General features: G+C 50.1%; 1 protein-coding gene across 8 annotated transcripts in view; it reads left to right on the forward strand.

Annotated features, from left to right (window-relative positions):
- Nucleotides 1–17,456, forward strand: part of JARID2 (jumonji and AT-rich interaction domain containing 2) — a 256,819-nt gene that overhangs the window by 201,944 nt on the left and 37,419 nt on the right. For all 8 annotated transcript variants that reach the window (XM_059399482.1, XM_059399483.1, XM_059399481.1 and 5 more), the window contains one exon: nucleotides 3,137–3,313. In XM_059399482.1, the coding sequence (XP_059255465.1) occupies nucleotides 3,137–3,313 (177 nt within the window). The remainder of the gene's footprint in view (nucleotides 1–3,136; nucleotides 3,314–17,456) is intronic.

A 17,456-nucleotide genomic window follows, 5' to 3' on the forward strand; every position in this document is an offset into this window, starting at 1 on the left:
TTTATCGTTCTCTGGAATATAACGTTTACCCCATTCTCAGAATCCTCAGTATAAGATACAGTATAGTTGCTTCATGTTGCTTAGCCAACCTTTGAGTCCTAAAAAAAAAAAAAAAAAAAAAACCCTTAACAGATGCTGTTAAATGGAAATAAACTCTTTGTTTTCCATATGTTGCACCTGGATCTTTTAGCAGATTCTCTTTGAAACCTTGACCATTTTTACAGTCTGACTCCCTCTCCCCCACCTTTAAAAAAAAAAAAAAATGACCCCCCAATGGTCCTTGGTTGCAGAATTTGCTCCATTCGGTGCTGAGAGGAATCCCGGGAAGGCTGGAAGGCTGGAAGGCTGGAGGGGCTGCGCTGAAGCCCCTACCAGCACATCCCTTCCCCTGCTGCCCCCTGGTGGGCGGCGGCGTCCACGGGCTGCTCCGGACTCCACGCACGCGCATACTCATGCACACACGCATGCGCACACGCGCCTGGTCTGTGCTCGTGCGCGTATCCAAGACGGAGCCCGGGGAGGCTCTTTGGAAGAAATCCGGCTTGGCTCGCTTCCTCTGGGAGGCGCTTGAGATGCCTCCCTCATTCCTGGTTCTTCCATAGAAGAGGGAAATCGAATGACCGAGCCCCCCAGTTCCAAGCTTGGAGGCCCCTTGCTCGGTCTGTCCGACCGCGCGTGACATGTCTTCTGCGCTGTTCTGTGCGGGGATGAGTGGGACCTTGTGGTGAGATAAAGGTCTGTGTCTGTCCGTCTGTCCCATGAGTGCAAACTACAGTTTGTCTTGCGTTTCGTGAAGTCCTTCTGCGGTTAGATTCGGGAAGGAAAGGTCCAGCAGGACTGGTCACTGGACTGCGGACCGCGGCACCCGCAGCCACCTGTGATCGGAGAGTCCTAACTGCGGGCTCCGGGCTGGAACCGGGCAGGGTGCCGTCCCCTCCTCCTAGTCACTCTGGCACGAATTCTAAAACCACTCCAGAACAGATCTATAGATAAGTCGTTCCAGGGGAAGTTCGGCTAGCTGTTTCCTCTTTTCCTTTTATTCTTCCTCGGGAGCTCCTGGTTTATAAGAACCTTCCTTCCGTGGGAAACCTGCTTCTACCTGGAAATGATCAAAGGGGCGGAAACCAGCAAGCTTAATGGCTTTTCGGACCATGGCCCAGTCTGTTCTGCCATGTACATCCTTTGGAGTTCCATTTCTACCCAGTGGTGTGACCCACATAACTTTTGGGGTTTTTAAAATGTAACGCAAGGAAGAAAGAACAGAATAGAAGAAGGGGCCTTGGAGGTGTCTGTGGTCCTTCCATTTCTGCGAAATTGGTATTGGGCTTAATACCACTTCCCCCAGTGTTGCCCGTTCATTTCTGTGTCCTTGTTGGATCATGTGGCTGGCAGCCCGACAGGGATGGTTTTAGCCTTTCGTAGCTGAAGTTCAAGATCTCCATCAGGAGGGAAAGCGGATTGGTCACCTGTGTCATTGCTGATAACACTGGAGCGTTAGCTCATTCTCTGGAAAGGCAAGAGAAGGAATGAATTTCCCATTTAATAGTTCTTCTGCTACGTGGTAGTAGTTCTCCCCCCAAATACTTCATGGTTAAGAGGATTGAAGTTAGGGCGCCTACGTGGCTCAGTCGGTTGGGCGCCTGCCTTCGGCTCAGATCGTGGTCCCAGGGCCCGCGTTGGGCTCTCTGCTTGCTCAGCTGGGAGCCTCCTTCTCCCTCTCCTACTCCCCCTGCTTGCGTTCCATCTCTTGTTCTCTGTCAAATAAATAAAATCTATTAAACAAACAAACAAATGGAGGCACCTGGGTGGCTCAGTCATTAAATGGCTGCCTTCAGCTCAGGTCACGATCCCACGGTCCTGGGCTTGAGCTCTGCGTCAGCCTCTCTGCTTGGCGGTGAGCCTGCTTCTCCCTTCACCCCACTTGTGTTCTTTCTCTCACTATCTCTCTCTGTCAAATAAATATTTAAAAAGGAAAGAGAAATAAAGATCGACTTTGTTGCTGGAAATTAATTTGGGAGATTTTTTTTGGATGTTAAGCAGCCTCTGGTCTTAATCAGTGAGTTGAGGGATCTCTAAATTGTCATTGTGTGATAAAGAAGAACTATGTTGTGCTTCTTTGTAAATGGAGCTGATCTTCCGATGTTAGTTTTATCTTAAATTCAGAAATGAGAACATTGAGGGGCACAAGCAGAAGGTTAAGGCATAAAAGGAGTGAGGGATACGGGGTTTGCTCTTGGGAGGTTTTTGTTTTGTTTTTTAAAATCCAGCTCCAGCATTTGTAGCTTCGTCTTGTGCCGGGATTTATTTCAGTAATTTTTACCTGCTACTAACCTGGTCATAATATCAGAGTAGCTTCCAAATACATTGTGATTCAGGGGAATCCTTGTCTGTTATTCCCCTCATTGTGAATACAAGACCATTACCTTATATGGGAATATGTCAAAGTGTTTTTATCGCTTGGCTTGTCTTTCGTTTTTATTTTTATTTTTTAACTTTTTAAAAAAGATTTATTTATTTATTTGACAGAGAGCGCGCGCACGCGTGTGAGAGAGATCACAAGTAGGTAGAGAGGCAGGCGGGGGGTGGGGGGGAAGCAGGCTTCCTGACGAGCAGAGAGCCCGATGCGGGACTCGATCCCAGGACTCTGAGATCATGACCTGAGCGGTGTCTTTCTTTTTAAAATTCATTTGTTTAAATTCGTGTTAGTAAGTTAAATGCATAACCCAGAGTAATCTCTTCTCTTCCTTGGCATTGTAAGTAGGTGTTTTAATTTTACTGCTTTTTCCCCCCCTCCCCCACCCAGCTCAGTTCAGTTCTTTGTGGTCGTCATGTCCCTCCTTCCCCAGACCATTCATACGAGATTTAAAATTTTTGATTTGTTGTGTTTGGTGAATGGCACCATCCCTCTACTGGGGGAATTTGCTTGAAATCCGTTGAAAGGGCACAGATGGAGTTTTATGTCCTGGGGGATATTTGAAAAATAAAAGTGGCAGAGAGGGGAACAGCTTTGTTTTATCTGCTCAGCACCGGGATTTCCCTTCGTCCCTTAATAAGTGTCCCCATGTGTAGTGCCCCTTAAAGGAGGGGCGAGGACCCAGGCCTGTGTTGACGAGCCCTCTTCCTTCAACCCTGCCAGGTTCTCCTGCACTGCCCAACAGCATGGTGTATTTCGGAAGCTCTCAGGACGAGGAGGACGTCGAGGAGGAAGACGATGAGACGGAAGACGTCAAAGCAGCCGCCAACAATGCTTCATCTTCATGCCAGTCAACCCCCAGGAAAGGAAAAACCCACAAGCATGTTCACAATGGGCATGGTAGGTCTACTTTCGATTTGGGGCAGAAAATGCTAGAATGCTCTCTCTGGCTGAGAGAGCTACAGTAGGTCATCTGTTGAGGTAGAAGAGAACGATGAAGGCTGCAGAGCTGGTTCTGGGCCCTTGTCTAGGTGCTAAGAGTTTGCAGGGCAAAGAGGTGAGTACCGCCCAGTACAGTCAACGTATGTTCTGGATGAAGAGATTGTTAAGACACGGGTGTGGATATTCATTGCGGAGGCGATGGTCCGTCCTGTAAGCGCTGCAGACAATGGGATCCGCAAGAGGAAGAGATCCCCTCTACACAGGGATGGCCAGAAAGATCTCGTGAAAAATCTTTTGTGATCAACTTAAAATTACTGTGATTTTAGCAGGCAGAGGTCATGTCGAAAGAAAGCTATTGTCGAACATGTGGAATCAAGTAAATGCACCTGTATTATGAACCGGACGGATTGTTTTTCTCCTCCTCGAGGGCTGTGGTTTGGGAGGAGCACAAGAGTGGTCATCAGCGAGGAGTCGACCGAAGTGAGTCGGCCGTGGCGTGAGCAGGGTAGTGACGTAATCGGAGTTGCGCCCTGAAAAGATGAAGCTGGCATCGATGGTGAGGGTTGCTGAAAGGGAAGGGGACCTGAGGAAGGGGGCACCTCAGAAGGCTGGGATTGTGGCTGGCTGCCTGGCCAGAGGTAACAAAGGCGGGGGAATTCCTCGAGGCACTGCACCAGGGAGGATGGGGGTGGGGAGAGAAAGTAGGCAGGACAAACAGGCGAGGAGAGGTGGGGAGAATCCCTCCAGGAGCTATTATGGCACATTTCCTGTTGTGTCCCTACTGGGACACTAGGCATCCAGTTTCATTCGGGGCTCAGAGACCCTGTGAGGTGGCCAGCCCCTGTCTATTGTGGCTTCAGCCAGAACAAAACCAGTGTTGTCAGTAAGTGATTGAGGCAAAGCAGATTTCCCCCTTTCCTCCCTGCGGCCCGTGCACTGAGCTCCTGTTGTCTTTTGGACCCTGCGGGCAGTAGAGGCTCAGGTCCAGCGTGGGATGGGTGTGATGGGGCTGTGCCTGGCTTTCACCATTGTTGAGCCTTTCTGCCTTGTCACTGTCATGGTTATTTGTCCTGCTTCTTGACTAGGACTGTGTTTAGGAGGCATGCAGACACAGTGGAAGAGGAGACCCTCTTTTTAAGAACTTAGAGTTGGGGAGAGGGGCTTAATACTCCAGTGCAGACTACGGAGTGCTGACTTAATTTTGACCTCAGAGGAACAAGGGTGCCCCCTGCAGCTGTGGTCCTTGGGAAGTCTTGACAGTTGGAAGAGAGCTCCGTGTAGGAGTTGGCATACGGTTGCAGGGATGGAGCTGAACTTGCCATGGACGTTCGTGAACCACGACGCGTGGCCTGGTTGGGGGATGGTTGTCGCACCTGTGTGTGTGTGTGTGGAGGGGGTGGTGTTCTTCGGGGTGACTGGGAGGGACCAGATGGAGGTAGTAACGTGGTCTGCTGGGAGGAGGAAGGGTTCCAGGGTGGGGAATAGGAAATAGCTGATGATTTTAGATGTGGAAATGAGATAAAATAGCTCAAGTTCAGAAGGATCCCTCTAGCCGCTGAGCTGTCTGAAATGAAAAGAGAGATGACGAGCGTCAACAGAGCGTGGTCCAGGGGAGCGCGAGGGCGATTTGAAGCAAAGGTGAGCAGCTTTTCACTGCTGCCTGGAGAGCCAGGGCGGGAGGCAATAGAACAGGCATTAGGAAGGGAGGTGATTTGGAGGTAGTTAGGCACTTTATTATCTGCTGAGTTTGCAGGGATGGTGAGAGACGCAGCTCCAGAGAGCAGACTAGGAATTTATCACCCCGGAGCTGCTGGCTGCAGCAGTCAGAAGGGGTGAGCTTTCTGAGGTAGAATGAAGCCGGGAAGAAGACTGTGGAGATTTGTTTGTTTGTTCCAATTCTTGAGGAGGTATTTTCTAGTTGTACTTCGGGTATAATAGGAGTCGAGAGTAAATGAATGAAACGTGACGTTAAGCCCCTTTCGGTTGGTCTGTGCATCCATGGCATGGAAATATATTTCATTAGGCTAGCGTCACAATGGTTCCTTGATGCCATTTTTCATGGTCCCACCGTGTTGGGTGGGTGAATTCATTAGTCTTTTAGAGTTTCTGGACCCAATTCCAGCCCGGGGGTGAAGGCCCCCTTCCCCCACAGTGCCCAGCAGTTCTGGGTCACCAGCAGGGCTCCGAGAATTTAACTCCATGCCAACACTGCCTGCGTGGAGATTGCATTGGATTCCACAGGCTGAGGGCTCCGTCCTGTGAGGCGGCCCCTCATTCCCCCCATCCTCACCTGTTGACATGGGCTTCTGGCCCACCAGCTACACACTGGAGATTCCAGTACCTTCTCCCTCCGCTTCGATTAATGTGTTAGAGTGGCTCGCAGAACTCAGGGAGACCCTTACCTTCACTAGTTTGTTAAAGGATACGATAAAGGATAGAGATCCACCATATGGAGAGAGAGGGGAGGGTGAGGTATGGGGAAAGGGTATTGGAGCTCCTATGCCCCCTCCATGCCTGCCACTCTGCTGCTCCACAGGTCTCCCAGCCCACAAACTCTTAGAACCCTGTTCTGTTGGGTTTTTATGCAGGTGTAATTACATAGGCATGACTGACCAAGTCTTTGGCCATTTTATTCCTCCCCAACCCCTCTCACCTTCCCTGGGGTCAGGGGGCGGGGCTGAAAGTTTGAGTCCACTGCTGACATGGTTGGTTCTCCTGGCAACCAGACCCCATCTTTAGGTACTTTCCAAAGTTCCCCTCACTAAAATAATAAAAGATCTCTGTATCCCTTTCAGTGCCTTGGAAATTCCAGTGCTTGGGGAGCTGGGAGCCAGGACCAAATACGAATTTTTTGGTTTTTGTTTAAGATTTTATTTATTTATTTGAGAGAGAAGACCGCACGAGTAGGGCAAGGGGGGCCGTGGGAGAGAATATCCAGGTAGACTCTGAGTGGGGAACCCGATGTGAGATCGAGCCCTGCAACCTTGAGATCAGGACCTGAGCTGAAATCAAGAGTCGGATGCTCAACTGACTGAGCCACCTAGGGGCCCCTCAGATTTGTATCTTAATGACCAAATTGTACTTCTTATAGGTAAGACTATCACAGTCCCATCATGTGGATCTGGTAGATTAATCCCATGACTGCTTTTGCATATGTGGTTGGGTCCTGACCCTCCTCCCTTGCAGCTTGTTTGAACTTGCTGGGTCACTGGGCAGTCGTCTCGCTGATGCACCCTCCAGTGTCGCGTTCTCTTCCTTGGTTGTGCATGGGCTTTCTCTCTAATTCTCTGTCCACGTGAGCTGAACAGACAGCTGCTGCCACACTAGAAAGTTCCATGCAGGGTGGGGGTCAGGGTGAGGGAATTGACTGTCCTCTCCCGTGTCTGAGGGAAGAGGGTAAGAGTTTTGCATTGACCACGGTCATTGCCATTAACAGTCACAGAAAATGTGTCTGTGCCTACAGACGCACATACCTGCCCTTCGCATACAGGGAGACTTTTATTTCTTAAAATGTCAGGCGATTTTGCTCTTTTAAATAGTTAATGTGTGAGTGAGAATGATATTGCACCAGCTGTAAGAGGGTTTTATTTTTATTTTTCAAGTTTTAAAAAATTTTTATTTGCTTACTTGGCAGAGAGAGAACACACAAGCGGGGAGGAGCAGAGAGCCCGACCTGGGGCTCGATCCCAGGACTCTAGGATCATGACCTGATCCAGAGGCAGACCCCCAACCAACTGAGCCACTCAGGCATCCCCTAAAAGGGTTTTAAATGCTCACTTTGGGGATTCACTTGTTGAAATATTCTGGGGCTCTTTTTGTGTCATGAATTTTAGGGCTCTTGGATGGGGTGGTGGGGGGACAGTGTGTGTCATTGGGTGTAGCATGGGGTGCCTGACCTGAGAACCCACACTCGCCTCTCAGTGTCCTTTTGGTTTTTGTGCTCCTGTACACTCCCCTCTCTTCCCCCACAACTGCACTGGCTTCTCGGGGGGAACCCGTGCAAGACAAAGCGGAACAAGGAGCATGCCCAACCCGCTGGGCTTCATCAGAGCCCTGACTCGGCCCATACTCAGAAAGACACTTCCCGAGATGAGACTTGTAGGAACCAAAAGTTGCAAGGCCCTGAATTTCTGTGTGCTAATTCTAATAATGCTGGTTCCATTGGGTCTGCTTCTCCTGTTTTCTTCTTTATGGGTCCTACATACATCTCCTCTGTCTAAAAATTCTGTATTTTTAGACCTGTGTTGTGTAAGACCGTGTGCTATGATCTACAGTGTATATATTTGCCGACCAGGGAATGACGTTTCTTTGGGTGGGGGCGCAAGTAAGACAAAGGGTCCACTACTCTACTCTGATTTCTCCCAAGTTGTTGACTTAGAGCTTCAGTTAGAGGGAGTTCATCTGTGATTCAGTGTGGCACCCCAGCCCTTGTCTTTTTGGTGATGTCAGTTTTTGAGCTGGGAATGGATTGGCTGCCGTTTCAAAGGTCTGCCTTTGGGTTCAACCCAGTTGGGTCCCAGAACCCCCATCCTGGTGAGAAGCCATGGGGCTAGGTACCTACCTAAACTCAGGGGAGGGATGAAGCCCAGGTGGTCTATCCTTGTGTGTGGGTGTCGGCCACACTGCAGTCCCCTCCTGCGGTGCCATATTGTCTGAGATCCCGGCTGGCTTTATGCCATCGCTCCATGTATGGGGTTGCCCAACCCTGTCCCAGGCACTGATCTTCGGGGGCATTTCCTCTGGAATTCTGTTCACCTGCTCTTTATTAATCCTTTAGAAAAGTAGGAATTTGTTTTATGTCTGAGTTGGTAACGGTGTTGCCATGGGCATGGAGACCTTCCGCGTCCTTCTATATACTAAACAAACACTGTTGTTAGTAAAGTTACTCTACTGTGACGTGTTCAAAAGACCAAACACCTCACCTTAAGGTACCAAATCAACTGCACTAGAATATGGCCTGGAAAATTAGTTTGAGAGTTCTTGGCAAATGTTAGCGCCGGTGAGTTGTTGGGCAAAAGATTTTGGAAGGGGGTTCTGGAAATGATTTTGCAGGGGAAGTGCCGAAACCCAGTCTGAGCCTTACAGAGGGCAGGATCTTGCCGTTAACCAGTTACGCAATTTTATGGAGTTAATTTCTGTGTCCTACATAAAATAAGTTTAACTTGTGAGCAGATGAAAAACATGTGTGAGACCTTGCGCTCATTGTAGTGGTTTTGGAAGGTAACCCAGATGAATAAGGGATGCGGACCTTCCCCCAGGGGCTGATGGTATGGGACCCTGCGGGAGAAGCGATCAGAAACGGACTTTCAGGCTCTCTCCACGTGTTTTCATGACACAGGCTTAATGTCTGGTTCAGGTACACCCTTCCCCCATCACTGTGTTTCTCACTCTCCTGTTGTTCCTGGTGTGGCCCTCTGTCCTGTGACTTCAATAAGCATTCATCAAACCCAGGTTCAAACATACTTGATAGGAAGTGGGGGCCGCTAGGTACAAGGAGTGAAGGCACTTGAGTGTTCGGGCTCTGTGAAAAGTAGTGTTCTGGAGTGTCGTGTGGATGTTCTTCGTGAATTTGTTTTCCTTTTCTGGGCGTCTGGGTATCAAAGCCTTTGTAAGGTCACATGGAAAGAGAATGTGAGTCGAGATGTAGTGTCCAGGAGTCCTGTGATGTAGGGAGCGGGGTGTTCCTTCTCTCCCTGCCCCTCTCCCTTACTTCCTGAAGTAAAGCACTTAACCTTGACAAGGGTGTTCCGGGGTCACATGTGCATTTTGGGAAGACGACCTAGGTTAGCATTCCAAGGGACGGAGTGTGCACAGCTTAGAGGCAAAAATAAAAAGAGACCCTTTAAGAGACCACTGCCCTAGTGGTTACAGAGACTGAGGTTTTCACCGAGGTGCCATCGCACTAAAATGGCAAGGTCACTTGAGGCCGGCCGTTGACCCACGGGGATGGCCTGGGTCAGTGGGAGTGTAGGTGCCATGGGAAATGGGTGCTGGTGTGGTGCTCGGGGCGGTGGGGGATGGGGGAACCTCCCAGCAAGGGCAGTGAGCCAGTTGGCCCCGGTTCCCACTCTGGAATCAGCCTGCCTTATGCTCGCTGCATTTCCTCCACCTTTGACCTTTCATGTTGGTGAAACCAGGCGATGCAGTGTGGGAGAGCAGAGTGCAGGGCTTCCACCAAGGCTTGGGACTCTGACCCACTGGGCTCTCACGTGTCTACACCGGCCACGCGGTTGATGGCTGCCTCCTTGGAGCAAGTGTCTTACTTTCTTAGCCTCAGGCTCCTTGCCTGGAAGGTGGGCACTAAGCAAAAGGTCTGGAGGCTCTCTGTTCGCTGAGTATGTAGACATGGTGGTAGAAATCCCTGGGAAAGAGGGTGATTCCTCTAACTTGTCTTGGTAGGTGGTTTCAATCACCTGCTTTTCTGTGTGAAAGTGTGATTTGAGCGCTGTTTCCCACGCGCACCAGAGTTTTCTGGATGTGTTCGCCGACGTTCTCTCCTGTACAAGTCACTGTCAAGGGGTTGGGGTGAATGGTGGTCTTGCTCACGGTGGGGGACACAACAGATCTGAGCTCTTAATGCCCGTCACGAAGCAGGCAGGTGGCTGCTGAGAGTCGAACGTTTTGGAAATGTTGCTGGCCCTGCACACGGTTCTGTGGCAGGGGGAAGGGGTGAATGCTTGTGTGCTGCGATGGTGGGATTCACTCCTGTCTGGATGGCAGCGTCTGCTTGGGTCTGCGCTTGTGCTGTGGTCCACCTAGCCTTCACGTACTTGGTTGCCAAATAACTAAAACGTACAGGACGGCGGTGCTCCTCTGCGAGGCCCGTGGAAGGGAAGGAGCTGGAGGCCAGCTCAGAAACCTCCACACTGCTGGCAGCATTCCTCCGACTTCAGATGACCCAGAGACAGAGTGGTTCTGTTGACAGCAAAGAAGTCAGTAGGGCCCGTAATGTAAAAAGAAAAGTAAAACGGGGACGGGGGGTCCTCTTTGACAAAGGCCAGTTTCGAACGAGTTGCAGAGGAAGGAGGGACACTTGCATTACTGGGGTAGGTGACCTGCCTCACGCTGTCCCTTCTGCAGCCTTTCTTCTAGAAAGGAGGCGGTGATAAGGAGAGAGATCGCCACCAGCGGTTTATTAAAGCTTGTCCCAGGGATGACTGGGACTTGGGCCCCAGGCAGGAGACCGTGAGGATAGTCCTGCAGGCATGGTTTTCCACGGAGCCCTCGATCCAAGAACGTCATCACCCAAGAGTGGTACAAGTAAAATGTGGTCTTCAAAAATGGAGTAATCAGCGTTGCACAGCTTACCCAGCCATTTCTAGTTCATTCGAATTGTAACACCAGGTTGCCCATCACGTGTTTGTTCCGTGTTTGTTTTTGTTTCGTTTTGTTTTTGTTTTGATTTGGTTTTGGCCCAGTTCCTACAGAGGTCTTTATCAGCATCATAGTCACCAGGAGCTCCGTACCCTGCCTTTTGTAAAGCTGCAGATGAGCTGTGTGTCCTTGGGGAAGGTGTGTAACCTCTCTGATTTTTAATTTCCTCTTCCGCAAAAGGAGCCAGATACAGTAGCTTCGCAGTCGTTGGTTCATTTCTGACCGAGCACAAAGAACAGTTCTCCACACGTGTCTCACAGACAGGAATAGCTACCGCTGGGATTTCTTATGGTGGCAGATGGGCACTGCTGTGTGCGCCAGCCGCAGGACTTTTCCAGGCTCCCCTCTTGAGCCAGGTGAAGATCCCTGACTAAAGTTCGGACCTGGACGAGGGCATCCTTATCGTGTGGGTCAGGCAGGTCCTGTGAACCATTAGTCATTTTCACAACAGGACGTGGAATGCAGGCTGCTTTCCTGTGGTTCCTAGTGTCAGTGGTGCTTCTCCCTGCTTTGTGTGCTGGGGATGTGCAGGTGTGTGGGGCGTCCAGTAACATCTATCCTGCCCCAGGACGGTAACCCTTCCTGAAATGCGGGGAAGTTAACGTGCAGAAAACAAAATGTGGAACATGACCACTTCAAGTATTAGTGTACTAATACTTGGCCAGTGGCTCAGGGTGTGGAGGTAAGGCATGGCACCTGACCCCGTGGAAGGTGGCACCAGGGGAAACACGCCCCCCCGGGCTTGCCCGGTGACACTGGGCTTCCACCAGTGTCCAGGTGGGCCTGTCTGTGACCACACTCCTCTGTGGCCACGCAGTGCTGCCCCCAACCGTCTCCTGCAAGGGCTTGCTATCCCCAGGCGGGTGTTCCATTTTGCAGCTATGCCCCTGGACTCTGATGTTCTCATTTCCATTCCGTTGAGCATCCTCATGGAAAGGCATTTGTTTATGAAAATGCATCATCTCACGTGACGTGGGCCGTGTCACGTGCATCTACAGCCCTGGGTCCATGCTTCAGGGTCCCGGTAGTGACACCTCTGGCAGCTCCTACCCCACCAGCTCTGCAGATTTCCAGAACACTCGTCCATCTCCAGGACCTCCCAGATCCGAACAAGAGGGCCCTTACATAATCCCTGTTTGGAAACAAACCCACACTGGGATATCCACATCTGGGATACTGATGTTACGTGTTGGTACTTGAAATGGTTTCATTTTTGAAACGTTCTCATGGTTATTTTTCTTCCACTGGGATGAGTGTGGCTAGAGGCACGAATACGTTCGTTTGGGGTGACTTTGGCGTTGTTTTTCCTCACTGTTGTTGCTGTGGCCTGGCATGGCGTTCCTCCTCCTTTGCAGAGGGGAACGTGGGGTGAGTCCACTGTTTGAATCAGCCCCCATGGTAGAGTTTTCACAGGCTTTTCTGCACTTTAGAGAGATGGGAATTGCCACATAGAGTGTCCTACCTCTCCGCGCTCATCCTTCCGAAGAGGGATATTTCTCAGAAGACTTTTTTAAGTCTTCTTTTTTTTAAGTCCAATGTGCCATTGGACTCCCAGCTGGCATGATGTAATTGCTTTTGGATTCACACTGAGGGCCTGTTGTGCCAGGGCCCACACGCAGTCATTTGGATGAGTTTACCCCAGTCCTAACTTGGAGGTGCGTCCTGTGTCTGTGCAGGGCGGGAGGGGGGGTCTCACTGCAGTGGGGGCAGCCAGGGATGGCCGGGAGAGGCTTCTTTCTTCCTGGGGTGTCCTCTTCACCTTCTTCTCACCGCTGGCAGCTTCATGTTTTTGTGGGTCTCTTCCCCCCGCCCCGTTGAGGCAAGTGAGCTTTCCCAATAGTTGGACTCTGGGCTGGGAGCGTGGTTCTGAAGAGCAGTAGTGTGTGCAGTGTTGGGGCCGAGGGTCTGTTGGCTCGTCGTCTTCTGCGTCTGTATTTGGGGCCTTCAGTGCTATAGTTTGCATGCACCACGCTCAAGCCCCTGTCTTCCCCCAGATGGCTGCAGCCTTTTCTTTGTCTTCTTTTCTTTCTAAAGAAGGAAAGGAATGCTGGGCATCCGGGTGGCTTAGTCCATGAAGTGTCTGCCTTTGGCTCAGGTTCTGATCCCAGGGTGCTGGGATCAAGCCCCATGTCAGGCTCCCTGCTTAGCGGGGAGTGTGCTTTTCCCTCTCTGTGCTCTCTCACACCCTGCGGCTCTCTCTGTGTCAAATAAGTAAAATCTTAAAAAAAAAAAAAAAAAAAAAAAGAATAGAGTGCCCTTTTCAACGATTTTTTTTTTTTAAAGATTTTATTTATTTATTTGACAGAGATCACAAGTAGACAGAGAGGCAGACAGAGAGAGAGGAGAAAGCAGGCTCCCCGCTGAGCAGAGCGCCCGATGCGGGGCTCGATCCCAGGACCCTGAGATCACGACCCGAGCCGAAGGCAGAGGCTTTAACCCACTGAGCCACCCAGGCGCCCCTCAACGATTTTTTTAATGCTTTTGTGTGTGTGTGTGTGTGTGAGTGTGTGTGTGTGTGTGTGTGTGAGAGAGAGAGAGAGAGAGAGAGATACAAAATGCGGTATTCCAGGCAGAACCTTTGGGATCACCTCACATGCTAGGACAGTGGGCTGGGCCATGCTATTTTAGTGTGGGGCTTCTTCTTCCTGGTCACGGTAGAGCCACTCTGCTCCGGGCAGAGGGTCTTACACAGCCATCAGTAACAGCTGATGGAGACCAGCTTCCAGCTCGGATGCCTTCCTAACCAGTGGTCAGTGAGCCAGTTACTTAAACCGCTGGAACCTCCCTGTCTCCATTCATAAACAGCTGATAGCAATAAAACTGTTGTTTTGGGGTCGGAAAGGGGAGATTGTGAAGCGGTCGCCGATGGGCACAGCATTTCATCTTGGGGCGATGCAAACATTTTGAACTTGGCATTGCAGTCATGGGTTGCACAGCTCTGAGTATGCAGAAATCCACGGGATTGGTAGGTCCGCTTCAGATGGGGAAATTACACAATATGTGAATTGTAGTTTATTAAAGATAAACAAAAATCTGTTAGGACCAAATGAATGACAGATGCCCTTAGCGCGGTGCCTGATGCTTGGTGAGCTCTTAAAACAGTGGGCGCTGGCTGCCGTCCTCCAACTGGCGCCTCCCCCCATGACGCTTCTAAAGAATTAGCACACCCTGCAGTTCTGAAAAAAATGAACGTATTCTATTAGATTTTCGGAGTCTTTAATCAGTTTTGTTGTTCAAAATTGGCTGGGATGTGTTTATATGCTACGCATTGTAAATTGAATTCCTGAGCTCCTCGCCAGACTGCTTGGTATTTAATATTTTCAGTTAATTTCATCTGGCCCGTCTTAAGGGGAACCTTCGGCCCTGAAGAGGGCTGTTCCCAGAGACTGTAAAACGTGCACATAGGATTTTCGACAGCCCTTTGTTTCCCGGCTGGAGGGTGGGCAGAGAGGTGTTTGTGGTACAGGAGCAGTCCACAGGATTTGGAGAATGCTGACAGCGATCCTTCTCGAAATAAAAACGTTCCTGTATTTAGTTTCTCTGTACTGATATTTTTATTCTGAAAGTGAGCAGTTCTGGAACTCGTGGGGGAGCCTTCCACGGGCACTCCTGCACATTTCCCAGGGGTGTTTCTCCCAGTATGCTGTGAGCACGTGCAGATGCCTTGTGCAGATCCAGAGGTGGGCCGGAAATCTTCTGATTACTTCAGATGCGGCCGGCCTTTAGAAGTCATCCCCTTGCATATAGAATTTTTTCCGAAACCCCAGACTGCAAAAACATCCTTTGTTCTTCAGTAGTTAACGCACACCCCTTCTGAATATGACCCATCGTTCTGGGCCCTTTGTCTTGTTTCCCGAGAGGGATAAAGCATGAAATCCCTCTCGGCCCACTGCCTGCCGCCCCAAGAGGCTGCTTGCCCAGATATCCCTCCCCAGGTCCTGCTCCGGCGCATCCGAGAATGCAAATGTCTTAGAGCCCACTGATGTGGGTACAGTCCCAGGGAGCTGGTCACCATCCTACTCTGTCTCGTCCTGTCCTCTGCTCCTTTGGGGGCCGGGCGGGCCAAGAAACCATTTTTCAATGACAGAAACCACTCATCCTGATTTATGGTCTTTTTGTTGCCCTGACCTTTATATTCTCGGAAAGGTCTTATGCCCTTTTAAACTTGGGTTTCAGAAATTACTAGGAACATATGCAAGAAACATGTTTAAATGGCAGATCCATCCAGCACGTGGCGTGTTTGCTTTCTTAGATCCTGGGGCAGTGGCAGCCAGATTCCGATGGTAGAAAAATGTTCTAGGACTTAAATTCTTTAAGTTCACACTTAGAAAATTTAATTTGCTTTAAACATCCTGATACATATTTTACTTACTTGAGAGAGCGCTGTGGGGTGTGTGGAGCCCGATGTGGGACTCGATCCCAGGACCTTGAGATCATGACCCCAGCCAGGAAGGCAGAGGCTTAACCAACTGAGCCACCCAGGCGCCCTCCTTCCTGTTTTTTATATAAGTCAAAGTGGTAGGATTTCAGTATGTAGAATCCCAGAGGGGTCTCGCAGACACCTCGTAAACCCGTGGAGCTTGCTTGCCATGCTGGAGGTCGGGGTGCCAGGAGATTTCCCATCTCACTTTGGGGCCTGGCCCCGGCCCTCAGTGTGTGTGAGCTGTGCTCGAGGTTGTAACGGGACCTGTGCTGACCCAAACACGTCCTCTCTGCCTTCCGTAGCGGCCCACGTGAGTGCCACCGCCCAGCCCGGGAGCGGCTTCTGCCCGGGGCAGCCTGGGTTACAGCACTCAACACTGCTGTGTGAAAATCCCTTTGAATAGCGGGCACAAGGTTGGCAGACATTCCATTGTTTTCAGACAATAGTGACTCAAAGTTGAACTGACTCCAGGGAGTGAGTGCAGCTTTTGTACAGTAACAAGGATTTAATGCCAGCCGATTGATGGAGTCTGTCTTCCCCGAGTCAGGACGCCTTGTAATGACAGGACGCTTCCATTTAAATATCTGGCTTGGGATCAGAAACTTGGCGTACTTCTCTTTGCCCCTCCGTCACATGCTCTTCTCTATTTATGGCGGTTCCCTTTCTGTCCCTTTGGTTTGTTTTGGGTGTGGGACAGGGAGCCAGTCTGAGTTTATGGAATTTGGTGTTTGGTCCAGCCTTGCGTCTTGGGTTCATTCCTTCCTCCTTGTTTTCATGCCTTAGCATGAAAACCTGGCAGCCCGGTTTCCCACGGTGGCTCCTGCTCTTAATTCTGTCTTTCAGGCAGGCGAAGGCTTCAGAACCCCCTTAGCTCAGGTCTGGCACGGAGGCATCTCAGTGTGTCCTGTAACTTTTGTCAGATGCCAGGTGGGGATTTCTCTCTTTAGTCTCTTCTAGAAACAAAACACATAGGGACATCAGGATAATGTCCTGGGGTTCCGATGAGGTGCCTTCATTCGCACAAATAATCAGCAAGGTTGGGGCATCTGTTCTGGGACGAGCACGGACACTGGCCCACATGGATGCGCGTCCTTTGCCAGCTCTGTTCAAGGGGGATCACTGCTTTCACACGTGGCCCTTGCTTTGCCATGACGGCAGGACCTTGGAAGAAGCCGAGCCTCTTTCTCTTTGTCCCACTTCCTCAGTCTGAAGAACGCCCGGCATTTTATATACTTTATTTTCAATACTTGAGCGATTCCTGGAGGACAGATAAGAGGAGGCAGCTGGTTTTGTGGTTCAGGGAATGGAGACACAGATGTGTTTGGTGATCTGGGAACAAAAAAATCAAAACGAGCTAATCACATCCCTACGAGAGCCCGTGGGCATGGGGAGGTTTTAAAGACCCTGTGGTTGGCTTTCGACAAGCTGCCTCCTGGACCTCCCCCCAGAACCTGCTCGCGACCCTCTGTGGGCACTGAGCTTCTGTGGGGCACGGCGTTGTGTTCCAGCTCCCTGGAGCTGGAAATGGGAGCCGCCTTCTCGGGATGTGTAGCTTTTTCCAGCTTCCCCGCGACTGTGGGATTGCTGGAGGGAGGCTTCTAGAGTAACTTGTGTTGCTTGATTTCTTTTTCATCCCTGATTGGGTGCAGCTCTGAGCTGCTCGGGCACGGAGTGACCCTAAATCAAAATATGGTCTTTGCTTGCCATGGTGTGAAAACACTGTCTGTAGGCCATTTAACCTTCAGCGTATGTGTATACAAATCAATATATTTGTCTCTGTTCATTAATGTAAAGCTATTTGTATCTGAGCACAATACAGTTTCCTAATACAGTTCACCGTGATAAATGCTTTTTTTCTCCCCTTGAAGAAACGAGTCCAATTATTCCTTTTAATTGGGGGAGAGCGTGCGTAGTTCTCCATCCACCTCTCCCTCTCTCTCTGTCTCTGTCTCTTATGTTCACAGGGTTTAGTCTTTCCCTGTGAGAGTGAGCTTTTTTTTTCCTTTCTCCTTCTCGAGAATCTTACAAATTAAGACAAAAGATAATTACTTGGAGGGGTGAAACTGGCAGGTTCCCACGACACTTAAAATTAATGAGCTGTTGAGGACAAAATATACCTTGTCTCTGGCTCCATCGTCCCCCCACTCCCCGCCCCTTCTCCCCCTTTCTTCCCATTTAACACATGATTTGACTTTTTGGCTGTGTTTGCCATTTGGGTATATGGCTGCTGGAAAAAAAAAAAAAAAAAAGCAAAGTGGTTACAGAAAGTGGATTCATTGGAAAGCTGTCTCTTTGTTTGCAATT

Source organism: Mustela nigripes, chromosome 5 (genome assembly GCF_022355385.1).
Source record: "Mustela nigripes isolate SB6536 chromosome 5, MUSNIG.SB6536, whole genome shotgun sequence".
Lineage (NCBI taxonomy): Eukaryota > Metazoa > Chordata > Mammalia > Carnivora > Mustelidae > Mustela > Mustela nigripes.